General features: G+C 39.2%; 1 protein-coding gene across 1 annotated transcript in view; it reads right to left on the bottom strand.

Moving 5' to 3' along the window:
* tmeff2a (transmembrane protein with EGF-like and two follistatin-like domains 2a) overlaps positions 1-14,767 on the bottom strand; it is a 120,088-nt gene that overhangs the window by 56,752 nt on the left and 48,569 nt on the right. Inside the window, exons 3-4 of the mRNA XM_015008225.2 lie at positions 13,100-13,229; positions 2,453-2,479 (exon numbers count right to left, since the gene is read on the bottom strand). Coding sequence (XP_014863711.1) covers positions 2,453-2,479; positions 13,100-13,229 — 157 coding nt within the window. The remainder of the gene's footprint in view (positions 1-2,452; positions 2,480-13,099; positions 13,230-14,767) is intronic.

Raw genomic sequence — 14,767 nt, 5'->3', positions numbered from 1 at the left:
CGCAACTTCCTTCTACTCAAAATGTAAAGCGTCGTCGGATTTCAGCGATGGTAGGATTTCTTTTTTGTTTTTAGTAAAAGACCACGAGTCATTTCTCCTGTTAGTGCTATGCTAGCACGTTTGTTTTGGCTGTATTTACCCAGAATGCCCTGCACTGTAGTCTTCTTCCTGCTTTTGGAGCAGTATCAGGTCCACTTGGCGTTCACATATACATTCAAACCAAACCAGAGTTCGTGTCAACCGAACCGAGACCGAGGTTTGTAGGCGAACCAGAGTTCAGTTTTTGGTCGATTAGCAATCAAATGAACCGGACTTTCTACACAAGCGGACTGGAGTTGGATTAAAGTGGACTAAACAGGAATCATTGCTTCATGGTGGAATGACACAAAAAGAGTCTTTTTACTCTATATAGTAAAACCAAAGCCACATAAGTCTACTACAAAGATGGATTCAATTTAAACTGTTTATCTCTGAAACCTTAAGAAAGAACCTAAATAATGACCAGGAGATGGAGAAATTATCCATCAAGTTCTCCAAGGAAACTCATTTGATCTTTTTATAATCAAGATCTTGAACCTTAAGTTGTGATCCACATGTGAGGGTTGAATTCTTGAATTTAGAGGTTTAAACATTTGATTCTCCATGAAGCAAAACTCGCTCCCTGACCCAGAGGGAATATTTCACCTTTTTCCACCTGAGAACCATTCTGTCCAGTTCACTCAAATTCATTTCATTACCATTAAATCTAATTCAACCACAAAACAATCCAATATATCGTCCTCCCTTATGCTTCTCATCTTTCATCCGGTGCCTCCTCCCGCCAATGTTCTGATTCCTCTTCACATCCATTCATCATTCCTTTCCTTTACGAAGATTTACCGACCAGAAGCTTTCCTGAGACTGAAAACTCACACATCCCGTCTTAAATCGCTCCATACCTTCATCAGATCCAGATCTTAAGATAATAGTTTCCTTGTGAGAATAGTTTAACAATAGCCGAGACCTAAAACAAAACCATTACCTTGTAGAGACTTCAGAACTTAAATGTTTCAACAACCTTTTCCCTGCTTCCTTCTGCATTACGGTGCGAAATGAAGCCAAGCGATCAGAAAATAATCGAGGTCATGAAATAAACCTGTGAGCAGCGTCATGTCCTCCCTCGGTGTGAACAGTCTGCAGCAGAAACAAGAAGCACCTTCCATGTTTAACAACTGCAACAAGGCCGAGCAAATGAGAAGCTGCTTCATCCGAGCAAACGCAGCGTAATCAGCCGGTCGACTGACACCGGCTGCATCAGGAGCCAGACATGTCGGCTAATACACCCATCACACATTAGCATTCACCTGCAGCCGCAACACATCTGTACATAAAACATGAACATTTGATGCTCGACCAGGTTTAAAAGCAACTTGTTAGTTTATGTGAAAGCTGTAGAAATGCATACAAAACTCATCACAATGTGTCGGCTGTGGATCAGCTCCAGTTCCAGCTCATTTTTAACTTTTGCTAACTTTGAAGACGCTTAGCGAACCTAGCTTCTCCTAAATTAATTTTTGCTAATAAATTCTAAAGGATTAATTTACTCAAAAGCTTCATTTCATCTGGTGAACCTCTCACTGTGAGGTTCTCAGAAACATCGAGGGTTGTTTTAATGCAAAGCTACTCCGGCTGCAGCTTTTCTTTGGAAGAAACCGTCGCTAACTCAGAAAGCTAATGAGAAAAACATCAGCCCTGATTTTAGAGCAATCAGCCAGGGACTACAGCTGGACTCCATCTTCAGGCGCTCCGATAATATGACTAAAACAGAGGGTATACTTCTGCTAGCACACTAATACCAGGACTCATTTTTAGCTTAGCAGCATTTGATAATTTTCATAATGTTAAGCGCACTTAGTTTCCCCTAAAGTTACTTTGTTGTTTTGTAAACTTTCAGTTGAATAAAGTTTGAAATCGATGTTAAAGTTTTGGTTATTAAATTCTTCAGGTAGTTAGCCTTTTACAGTCATGCTCTTATTTTGAAGTGGGCAAAAACAGTTAACATGCTAACATGCTAACTTAGCGGACCGGTATGTCGTGGTAGTTGCCATGGAGATGAATATGAATGGCTTTGCGTGTGGGCCGTGTTGGTGTTTTATGAAACGCGGATTCGTCTCATCAGAGTTTGAGCGAAAATCTGAGCGTCAGAAACTGTCATCAGATTTTGAAGTCAGATTTTTCACAGGAGTTTGTTGAAAAGCAGGTAACCGAACCATTGCAGCAAATTAATGCAAGTCTCAAGAGCTTTAATGACTTCAACCACACAGATTAAATTTATCGGGACGTAAAGTTGTGTTCAACGTGAGAAAAATAAAACTTTTCGTGTCACAGAGGAGAACATAAAGAGAGCAGCAGCAGCGTATGCAGAGCTGGAGCAGAGGAGGTGTAGGAGGACGGATGACGTGAGTAATCTTACCATCGTCTCCCGATCCCGACCCGGCATCTGCAGAGAGAACAAACACAGTTATTAACCACGGGCTGCTGCAGACACACATTAGCTGAATGAGCCTGGGTCAGCATGTGGAAGTGTTCGTCTGTTTGACTATCGGCTTGTGGTCGTGTTGGGAGGATGCTTTCTGCTGTGGGGAGATGAGATTTATCCAATACTGCGACTCAGATTTAAAAGAGAAAGGCTGGAATAATAAGCAGACGACGAGGCTTTGAGCGTGCTCCGCTTCCAGCTGTTCGCCTGTCAGCGAATCCTTTTCCCTCTGAATCTACGTAACGTTGGGGAAACAGCAGCAGCTCACCCAACCAATCAACGACACCGCTGTAAACGGATCCTCAGGAGCGCAGTAACCCGATCAGCTGTTATGTTTGGACCTGGAGAGAAACGATCTGGAGCTTCAGTTACTACAGCTGGAAACTAAAAATCAGGACAAATTCTGACCTGAACCTTCCGAGCCACATAAAGACGGTTACAAAGTTGGCCTTCTGTCACCTGAAGAACATTTCCAAGACCAGAGGTCTAATGTCTCAATGAGATCCAGTATCATTACTTACTGCAACAGTGTCTTCATAGATCAGAGAATAGACTTTAAAATTAGTTTATGATCACTGAACGGCTTAAAGATCTGCTGCTGTTGGATCAACCTTCTGGTTCTGCTCTGCATCTCCAGAACCAAACATGGAGAAGCAGCATTCAGCTTCTATGCACCACAAATCTACAAAGAAAACTGCAAAAGAGCTGAAACACTGACTAAAACTGACCTGGTCAAAGCTGCTTTTAAAACGATGGTAAAAATTAAATTCTTTTTGTGTTTTTATGATGGAAAGCTCTTTGAACGGCTTTGTTGCTGAAATGTGCTGTACTAATAAACTTACTTGACTGACTGACTGACTGATTGATTGATTGAGGTTTTTCTTTTGCCTGATTTTGTTATTTTTAAGTTACTCATATAAATTATTGTCATTTTCGTACTTAAAATATAAAAAAATCCATTTAACCTTATATTTTGGTCCGTCTGATGATGTAATTTTGAAATATTAAATGATTGATAATTGGATCAGTTACTCAGTACTTGAGTAGACTTTGATAATGGCAGCAAATGTCATGGTGATGAAAACAGATAAAGGTTTTAAAGTTTGGTAGTTGATACATGTTATTACATATTTATGACAGATTGTGATTTCTTGCTTCATGTCAATATGTCGTAAAAAAGACATTTTAAACAATGTCAATTTAAAAGTGTAATCCTTCATGTTCATGAGGCTTTACCCAAACATTACAGGATTAAATTACTGATTTATAATTTGAAAAGAAAACCAATGAACCAGCAAAGCAATTAAATTCAGAAATGTTTAAGTTCCTTTTAATAAAAGTCATGAAAACAAGTTTTTCTTGCAGAACTGGACAATATTTCTAAAGTAAAGTTTCTTTTATAGAAAAACTAACCCCAAAATTAACTTTCGTTTGCAGATGAACTTTATGGCTTCTATCTTTATATTTCTGTGCAAATGTCAATGTTTTACAGTAAATTTATTCGCTAAAAAGCAGAAAACGAGTCAAACAGGGCTTACTGCAACAATTAGATACATTTTTGGTTTTCAATAGTGTAAAATTATTTTTCTTTTCCAGACTAAAAAGCAAAAAAGAGGAAAAATGAGCAGAAGAAAGTTAGGGTTGGGTTTTTATTTACTTTAAAGATAAAATCTTTTTCACAAGGATGAGTTTGTGTTCAATCAGCTCACTCTGTTTTCTGATAGAAATTAAAGTAAAAAAAAGAAAGCGGTTGCTGTGAATATAAAATAAACTCTGAACTAAAACAGAGTAGCTGCCTCTGCAGAAGTCAACCGTTTCCCTCCAACACCAAATATTAACCAAGGTTTTATTTTCCTTTCAAACAGAACTCCGACGCACATCTTTAATCACAGAAAAAGAAAATCCTTCTTTGAACTTTGTCTGCAGAGCACTGCCTCCTCCATCGCCTTTCAGTCTGCAGGCTTTTATTGACCTTGGAGCATGCGGGACACTAAGTGTGCAGTGTTTCGTGAAAAGGCTTAGCTTGGAGGATCAGGCTGCAGTCAGAAGGGGTTCGTGTTAAATCAATAAAAACCTTTAGCTTCAGAACAATACCAGCGGAGGCGCTCAGATGAATAACATATCGCAGTTTGAACCGTCAGAGATGGAGAAGAAAACGTCTCTGGGTAGAGCAGGGGGGTCCAAAGTGGGACCCGGGGGCCGTTTGTGGCCCCTGGATTAGTTATGTGTGGCCCATAACCGCGATCCAAGAATGGTACAAATTTGCTCTCCCACACTTTTTATTCTTTAAGGATGAGATTTTCCATGGCAAGTTTACATCTTCTTAAAAATATGTTCAGTTTAGTTTCTTTTAATCTAGCAAGTTTTTACTCACATCCATCCATTATCTTTGGCTAAATATGGCAAAGTTTCTTACTTTTGTTCCTGAGAATAAAAAAAAACGCAAAATAACTGTAAAAAAATTAAGTCAAATGTAAAATATTAACTTTTATTTATTGTTGTGCAGGTAAAAAAGTGAATATTATTTTGTAACATATTTTTTAATTGGTGAAAAGAATTAAAATGTGGCCCCTGCATAGTTAAAGCTTGGGGCTTTTGGCATATAGCATACAGTTTGGACAGTGCAGGTCGTAATGATTTGATCCGTCTGGACGGAGACATTTTTGTTCTGGACGTTCAGGAGCTGCTGCTGCTTCGCTCCCCTGTGGGGAGGAAGCAGGGAGACGTTGAGGTTTTGCTTCGCTTGGCTAAGCTAAAGCTTAACTTTCCTCCTGGTGTGTTCAGGAAGAGCTGCCATCCTGGGCTAATCAGCTTCCTCTGGAGCTTTCCCGTCCGCTGACTTTAAATCACAACTTTATTCTCCTCGGCTGAAGGTAACCAGAACAGAAAAAGAACTTTTTTATTTTTCCTTCTAATTCCGGTTTTCAGTAAATGTCACAATCTGATATTTTCGGCTCCCTGCAGCAGCTGCTGTTGAGAACATGAAAGGCGGCCATGTTTGCATGCTTAGCATGAAAGTTTCTCCCAGCAGGCCGTCTGTTTGCTGTTTGGACCGGACCGTCTGGGAGCCGGTCGGGTTCTGCAAACACCTGCTGCTCCCTCCAGATACGGCAGGTCAGGATTTCCATCAGGAGGGAAACGAGATTCGCACAATGAAAGATTAAAGTTCGCAGGAATTTCTTTTATGTCAGGCAGAGATTTAAAGGAGAGCAGCAAAAGCAAAGGAGGTGGATTAGCGGTGCTGGTGTCATTCAGGACAAATCGCTGTGAAATAACCAAAACTGCCAAAACCAAGCCAAAAATGTAATATATATATTTTAGAATAAACATGCATCAGTCGACAAAATATTTGTCTTATTTTAAAAAGTAATTAAATTATTTGTTTATTTGCATCTTTTAATGCATTTCTAATATTGTCACAAAATGTTTAAGTATTTAAACCAAAAATCATTTTCAATGTTAAATATCATGAGTAACCATTAGGATCATTTTTATTTGGAGCCCTATTTCTAATTTTGTATAAAATAAAGTTGAAAATCTGCAGAATTTGCCATTTTCATTTGTCTGATTATTTTATTAATAATATTCATTATTATGCCCAGAAATATGCATAACTAATGCACAGTAATGCATATTAAGGTATATTTGGTGTTTTAATGACTAAAATGAGGCTTTTTTAAAGCCTCCCAGCCTATTTAGCCCAGTCATTGTTTGGTTCACTCCCACTCCAGTCACTGGTTTCCAGTCTAACTGCAGAGCTGTCCAGTAGAGTAGCGCCACATTCAGCTTGCTGGACAGACTGACTCTACTCGTCTGGCTGTCTGCGCTCCGTCTGAGCGGCCCGGTCGCTGCCGTCTCCAGCAGCAGCAGACGGCTCTTCCCAGCCATAAAGACTCCCATGAAGCCACCGCAGAGACGGCACAGAGCGGCGAACGTGTTTAAAACTGGGTCCTGTGTTTTCATGATGTGAAGCACTTTGAACTGCCTTGTTGCTGAAATGTTATAAACTTAATGATGATCTGCTGAATGTTTTCTGCTGATGTAAAGATAGGTCCATATTTTTTTCCCCTTTATCTCCTCCTGACTGGGAGTTTGCTGTTTAACCGGCAGCTTTGTGGTGTAATCTCCCGGCCCTCAGCAGGAAACCGGCTTTGAGCGCGTCTCCATCACACGCTGCTCGCTTTCTGCTAACAGGATTTTAGCAGGATGGAGAGCGAGTGGAACAGATCGGGAGATAAACACCATCACCCTGCTGCCGCAAACGTGACATCTCTCTCTTCATATTATGAAAGTTTTAACGGTGATTTAGCTGAGAAAACCGACCAATGGCAGCACAGCGCGGGCTACATCACAGGAAGTCCCGCCCACCATTGTTCCCCCACAAGAAAGTGTCGTGTTTAACGGTTACGTAAGGCCGCTCCCACACAGGCAGGGGGCGTCCTGGTTACCGTGGTTACCACACAAACCCCCTGAAACTTTGTTTTCATTTCACACTTTGATTATTATAAAGCAAACAGATATTTATCACCAGTGGGTCGAAATTAAGGAGAAAAAAGGAATAGAGCTGAGCTGCAGATGATTCCTGAGACAGTTCAACAAGACGGAGCAGAAAACTGAAAAGATTTCAAGTTTATTCCAGACTTTAGGCACCAAAAGCAAAAATAAGTTCTCAGAAAAAGAGAAAATCCAACATGAAGGAGGATATCTAGCTTCATAAATAAAAATATGCTGATGATGGAGTCTGAGAGGACGAAGCCGTCCATCCAGGATGGTTTACAACACAGTGATGTGTGAAACTTTATAAAGCTGTTATTGATAAACAGCTTCCAGCAATTAAAGACAATTAAAAGAAGAATGTAAAATCTATGACGGTGCATAAGGGCCATTTTTGGCATTTACGCACAAAAAAAGGAGTATATTCCTGCCAAAAAACTCAGAAATTTTGAGATTAATTTCAGAAATTTTCAGAGTTTCAAAACTTGAAAATGTTTGACTTTTCAAACTCATATTTCCTTGTTTTTTCTAGAAATGTTCTATATTACAGGGACAGTATTATGTAAAAGTCCTTTTTTTATATCTTTCCATCATGTTATAATGTTATTCCCTCACCGAAAACAAACCTGGCATGTTTCTGATTCTTTCATGCATGTTTGAGAAATCCTTTAATCTCCATGGCAACCATTCAGCTGTGACCTAGCTCCGCCTTCGAGGCACAGCTCCTCCCCCACTCAGCTCCTTCAGACTAGTCAGCAACAATTAGCAAACCCCTGCTAAGCTCAAGTTAGGAGCTACTTCTCAGGGTAACTCTGGTATAAATGTTGTTAAGGGGTTAACAGAGGAGCCATGTTGGGATGACTTCCTGAAGGCGGAGCTTCAGAAAGAGCAGGAGCTTCTTAAAGAGACAGAGGCCCAATTTCAAGGCATTAAATTACAAAGTCAGATCTGTTTTAAGTCATATTTGATACTTTTAGCATTTTAATAATATCTGAAAGTAAAATAGTGAACCGGCTTTTTGTAGGGCTGGCCAATAAATCAATAACGATATATATCACGACAGACACATGTTCAATATCAATAATAATACATCTGACAGAATATTCAATATTTAAAATATAGAATATTCACTGAACTCTGATCCAGAACCGCACAGCATTCTGGGAGATGCAAACAGAGGAAAAACTTTAGTCACTCAACCTCTACTGTTAGCTAAGCACATTGGGTGGAATCAACTAACTCACTCACTCTTTGGTTACCTAGCAACGACCTGTTGCTAGGAAATGGCACGCCACTAGCTCGGCTGTAATTCATAAAAACTAATCAATAATTATTGATATTATTAACCAATATGAAACGCTTATTTTGTGATACGTTTTTCAGCCCTACTTTACTGTGCTACAAAACGTCTCTGTGCGTCTGGAAAACACGACACCGGCCCTTTAACAGAGAATGAAATGGCTTGCAGTCATTGTGTCGTTGTCAGGAAAAGTTAATTCAGTCATAAATCAGAGTGAGTAAAAAAGCAGCTGAGAAGAGACGGTGTGGCCGCTGTAGGACGTCTATTCATTCACACACACTGAATATTTGTGTACAGTGACCTCGTTTAGCCAGAATAACGGGACAGGAACCACAACAGCCTCCCTGTTCACAAATCCTGAATTAGCTTTTCTAAATGCTGCATGAAAGAAAAGAGTCTTTATGCTGCTGCTCTGCCAGATGATTCAGAACTGGATCACACACACACACACACACACACACACACACACACACACACACACACACACACACACACACACACACACACACACACACACACACACACACACACACACAGAGTCATCACATGGCTTCAATAGCAAACACAGGAGCTCAAAACAGACTGGATGGTTCATGTGACTGCGCACACACACACACACACGCACACACACACGCACACACACACACACACACACACACACACACACACACACACACACACACAGTTCCTCTCCATTCACGGCTCCTTTAATGGACTTCTGTCAGAGCAGCTAACTGAGTCAGCCAGTCTGATTCACATAGCTCTACAACGCGCCGCGCATCACCTCGCCAGTGGAGCTGCTCAGCCTCAACCATCAGCACATTATTCACAACGTGACTCATTAGCTGGTAGATTCCTCTTTCAACCAGCTCATCCCGCTAAGCGTGTCACTTAAGGATTAAAGTGGCAAAGACAGAAAACAAAAATGAAAGAAATTAATACCAAGATTAATTCAGTCCAGATGGGGTGTTTTTATACAAACCAGCTCCATAACAAAGTTATTATAGTTAATGAACATTTTGTCAAAAACTGACAAAAATGTTCATTGATTGTAATTAATGGAAAAAACTATAAACTGAAACTAAATCATGTGTTTATAAAACTAAAACATACTGAAATTATAGATGTAATATCCTTTATTTTTGTGATCATGAATCTATTTTTTAGCCTTTTTAACTGATGTGAAATGGATTTTTTTCCTCCACACAAGCAGTTTGTCAGCTTTGGGCAAATTACGACACGCAAAATGGCGACAAAACACCAACAATAATTTAATAGATTATTTTAAAGGATTATCTTGTTTCACTGCCCAATTGACATAAACATAATCACAAGACTTTTTGAATTCTGCACCTAAAAATGAACCAAAGTCTGAAAAAACTAAAACTACTGGACCGCCGTCACAAAGGTTTAATCTGATGCTAACAGGTGGGATCGTGTTTTTCCGAGCCGTCTTTAAACGCACCGTGAGGGTATACATGCTAATGGCAACAGTTTCTATAACAGATGTGTGCAAATGTTTGTCGCTATGCTGCTAAAGGAGAGAAAAAACAGTTTGTAACTGCGTTATTTCCATTAAGTAAGAAATTAAAAGTGCCATATGAAAAAAAAAGTTAGCTTTATTGAGAACAGACAAACCGAGCACTGTAAAAACACATTTTGCCAACTGTTGTTGTCTAAAACAAAATAAAATAAAAAAATAAAAGCTACTCAGCTAAAACCTAAAAAGGCTGATTTCTAGTGAACATCTCTCATTCTGTTTAATTAAAATAAAATTTTTAAATTTATTTTAATTCACTTAATTTTGTGTATTTTTATGTTTTCCAGTTTAACTTTTTTTTATTTTCCTATTGAGATTTTATCTATTTTCATTTCAGTTCAATTTGTTGCAATTTTATTTAATCTTTATGTAGTTTAATATGTGCATTGCAAAAACAAGAATCTTACCAAATATTTTTGTCTAGTTTCTTGTGTAAATATGTTTGTACAGTTGAAATAAAAAAACAAACTTACGTGTAACTTTTCAGCAACAAATATTTAGGTAAATTATTCCTAAATATTACTGAAAACGTTCCTAGTTCCACTGGCAGATGAATTCACTTATAGTAAGATATTTTCCATATTATGAGTAAAATAACCTGTCAATTGAATTAGTACTTTTTCATCAATAACAAACAGAATGAGGGACATGTTGACTAGAAATCAGCATCTTCAGCTTTTAGCTGTGCAGCTGTTTTGAGTACAAATAAACAAACCAAGTTTAGACTTATTGGGCTTCATTTGGTCTAAATGTTGCCAGAGATCCAGGAGACTTTTAGCTCTGTGAACTAAAATTCACAGAGAAATGTTGCTGAATGCTCAGTGAGTGATCAGAAATAGTGATGCATTCTTTATGCAGCACTCCTGCTCTTCACAGCACGGCTAATGGAGAGCGCCACCTTTCCGACCTCTCCGACCTGCGACGCCCACGCAGGCGCTTCAACCGCTTCAACACCAAGCTTCATCAGCTAACTCTAATCCCAATTATGTGTAAAAATGACACCAAGTCTTTTCTCTTTCCAGAGGGGGAAAGACGAGGCTCAGGTGATGCCATCAATGAAAGCGGCTCATAAAAACACAATGAATAAAGGCTGTTAGATCAAAAAAAGAAAAAAGATAAATTTCATAGATAAATTACTGGAATCAGCTGGAGTAACTGTGTGTGTAATTATATAAAGTCTCTGTTGGTCTGCCAGATAAACAGCCTCTATTGCAACAAAACAAATCTGTGCTAATTAAATGTTAGCTGTTTTCTGCAGCTAGCAGAGGATCATAATGCAACCAGAGAGTTGAATTAAACACAAGACGATGATACGCATTAGATAGATTCATATTAGTACAGAATATGGACAATATTTCTGAAGCAATGTTTCTTTAAAGTGTAACTAAACCATAAATTAACTTATTTTTGGCTAATAAACTCTCTAAATTAATCCTTAAATGTTTGAACTTCATGTTTCTGTGCTGATTTTGACATTTTAGTGTAAATTTGTTTAGTTCTGCAGTATTTTTGCCTGAAAGTCGTCTCAGTGCTGCCCTCTTTGGGTTGAACAGGCTACTGCAGTTGAATTTTCCTATTGGTTACAACTGTTCAGCAGAGAAATCGCCGCTTCATATGCTGTCACCATAAATATTTCCAGTAATATGTCTAGATTTGTCACTGTTTGAAAAAAAGTCACTAGATTGATCTAAAAAGTTGGTAAATATAGCAACAAAGTGCCAAATTGGCAACATATTGTCTTTCTTCCTGATCTCTGCTTATTCCCTCTTGTCCTCCCCACATTTGGTCACGCCCCTAACTGTCTCTTGGCTCTGCCCACTTTCTGAATGACTTTGAAATGCATTAAAAACAGCATTTTTCTTCATAGTGATGTTAAAATAAATTTGCCGACTGAATAACTTCCACTTGTTGATCAGTCGTATAACTTTTGTTTTGAATTATCCTTCCTGTTCTTAGATGTAAAGGTTAGCTTCACCTAAATTAATTTTTCCTGATAAATTCTAAAGCGCTAAATTATTTGGCTGTTCTGTAAACGTTCAGTTACATGGTATGCCTCCCTTCATTAAGTGACTCTTTGGAACAGACCTTTCTCTCATGGTTTGAGTTTTTAGTTGTTGAGTTTTGGTAACTATGTTGCTAATTTTGGTTGCTAATTTTGACTACAACAGAACTAGGTAGTCCTACAGCGATGCATTCTGGGTACAAAGTAAATGTCATCTGTTAAACTGCGTCACGGGTGGAGAACATGAGAAGAGGAAATGGAACTGCTGGGTGAACAGACTTCAACCACTTCAAAATAAGAGCATGAATATAAACGTTTACTCTTAACAGTCAAAAACCAAAAGTTCAACACAGAAAAGCTAAATTAGTGCTTTAGAATTTATCCAGAAAAATTAAGGGGAAGCTAAAGTTAGCTAAATGTTTTTAAAGTTACCTAAAGCACAAAATGAAAAATTAGCTCCCATATTAGCATAATAGTGGAAGTTGTTAGGTTGTATATATTTATATTTATAAAAGAATAAATCCCTTTTCCTGTTATTGACAAAAAAATTTGTTAGCGCGTTTGAAAGGTAAACAATGTTTTAACAAATTATTTATTGGTCAGCGTTAGCAATAGTTTAATCCAGAGAAAAGCAGAAAAGTTGCAGCCATGATAACTTTACATCAAAACAACCTCACAGATTCAGGAAGAACCAGGACCAACAGCTAACCAACACCACCATGGATGAAATTAGGATCAAAACACAATTCAAGACAAACTTCTCCCAGGGCGTCCAGTGCAGTTTGATGAGGATCAGTGGATTCCCCAGCATAAAAAAGGCTAAAGTTGTGAAAAAGTCGATCAAAGATCAGAGCAAGTCAGGAAACGCCATTGATCTGAGCAGAAAGCAGATGTAGAAACAGAAGCTGAAAACCCACAAGCACTAAAAAGACAAGAGTAGGTCAATATGAGTCAGGGTTTGAGCCTCAGGTTCATCTGCAGCATGATGGAGAGGATCACAGGAAGCATCGATATTTATTTTAACTCAGATTAATGCATCTACTTCATGAAGCAAAGTTAAAAGTCTATTAATTTCTTTATTATTTTAGGAGTTGCTCCATTCTTCCACCTTATATCTGCAGGAACTTTCCCTCCTGACAACAATAAACTCTCCCCAAACATGTTTGTGCATTTGCTCAGTGTTCTAGGCTCCTCTGCAGCTGTGTGTGTGTTCATGTGTGTGTGCTATGATATAAATCCGCGTACCGGCAGGACAGTCTCCCTCTGACATAATAAGGACTTCAGACTGCAGCTTGCAGGCGTCTCTGCGGAGGAAACACTCGTTCTGGTAGTTCTTGTTGTTGGAGCCGCACACCGGGGCGTAGTCGTTGTTGCACTGCAGAGGAAGAGAAAACCAGGACGAAAAAACATTCAGAAACTGATACCTGAATTCATTAGAGTCTAAGGATGAAATGAAACTGACCAACAAGCTTACATTTAGTACATTCAGTATTTTCAAATCAAACAGAAAAGTTCACTTCCTGAGCTGTGAATGAACCAAAACAGAAGCCAGCATGGAGGAATCATCTTCAGATTAGTTCATGGAGTCTGAACGTTCATTGTTATCGTCACTCTACTACATGTTAACGGGAGAATCTGTTACCTGAACTATAAAACCCAGAGGCTGGGGAGGAGATGACAGGGGAACCAAACGAACCAGTCAGATGTGATGAGGAGCAGCTGTGGCTGAATGCAAGCTTGGAAACTAACAGTCCACCTGATAGTCCGGTAAACTCGGTTTGGTTCGAGACCAAAACTTCATCATCTGTTCCGTCTCCAGCTGCTGTGGTTCTCTTTCTCTCTGCTCTGAGTCAAACCAACCAAAACCTCTGAAAAAACGGTTCCCCTCCTGGCCTGTGGGGGCGCTGCAACAAGAACCACTGAAGAAAATAACACTAAAACCTCCTGAAGAAGTTGGGCGCAACTTCTGTCCTGACAAAATGGAAACAAAAATGAAGTGGTATCAGATTTTAGTGGTTTGAGGATTTGTCTTTTGTTTTTGGATAAAGACCAGGAGTAATTTCTCCCTCTAGCGCTAAGCTAACATATCTGTTTTGGAAGTATTTACCCAGAATGCCCTGAGTTGTAGTCGACTTCCTGCTTTTGGTCAGTCTCTGGTCCGCTTGGCGTTGACATATGCATTCAAACCAAAGCAGAGTTCACTTCAACCAAACCCAGAGCAAAGTCTGCAGGACCAGAGTTTGATTTTTTGGGTCCATTAGCATTCACACGCCCCAAATGAACTGGACAAACGGACTGGAGTTGGATTAAAGCAGAATAAACAGGGCTGGCGGTAAGGCACCCAAAGAGGAAACTTATGGGAGATGAACAAAAACTCAACGAAACTACAAATCACAAAAGATAAATCATAGATCTAAGGCTACATTTACACAGCAGCTAAATGTGACTCAACTCCAACTTCTTCACCACAAAATAATCCGATTTGAGCCACTTGCATATGTGAAACAAAATAGTATCCGGTTGTTTTGAAAGTGTCCGCAGTTTGACATGACACATGCGTCATAATTCTGCACCAGAAGAAGTCAGACGCTGTAAATCTAAACAACGGCTCAGAATGATAATTATGACATTATGAAAGGAGTCTGTCAGTGAACGCCTCACATCAATCCCATCGGTCTTCGCTCCGACTCCACATCCAAACAGACGAATCTACAGAAACTGAAGACCAATACTCTCTAGTTATTAACTTCCTTCATCTTGTTATGATTTGGTGATGACACCATAGGGTCTGGATAACTCTGAAATTGATCCATAAGCGCCGGCGCCGGCCGTATTACTTCCATAAACATCGCGCTGCTGTGTGACGTCAACGTTCTTCTTCAATTAGGAGTCGTAAACCGTTCACACAGAAGT

This window comes from Poecilia mexicana, unplaced genomic scaffold (genome assembly GCF_051168715.1).
Source record: "Poecilia mexicana isolate PSO_F unplaced genomic scaffold, ASM5116871v1 scaffold_2, whole genome shotgun sequence".
Classification (NCBI taxonomy): domain Eukaryota; kingdom Metazoa; phylum Chordata; class Actinopteri; order Cyprinodontiformes; family Poeciliidae; genus Poecilia; species Poecilia mexicana.
Note: the sequence above shows the minus strand (reverse complement) of the source record. Positions and strands in the feature narration are given on the sequence as shown.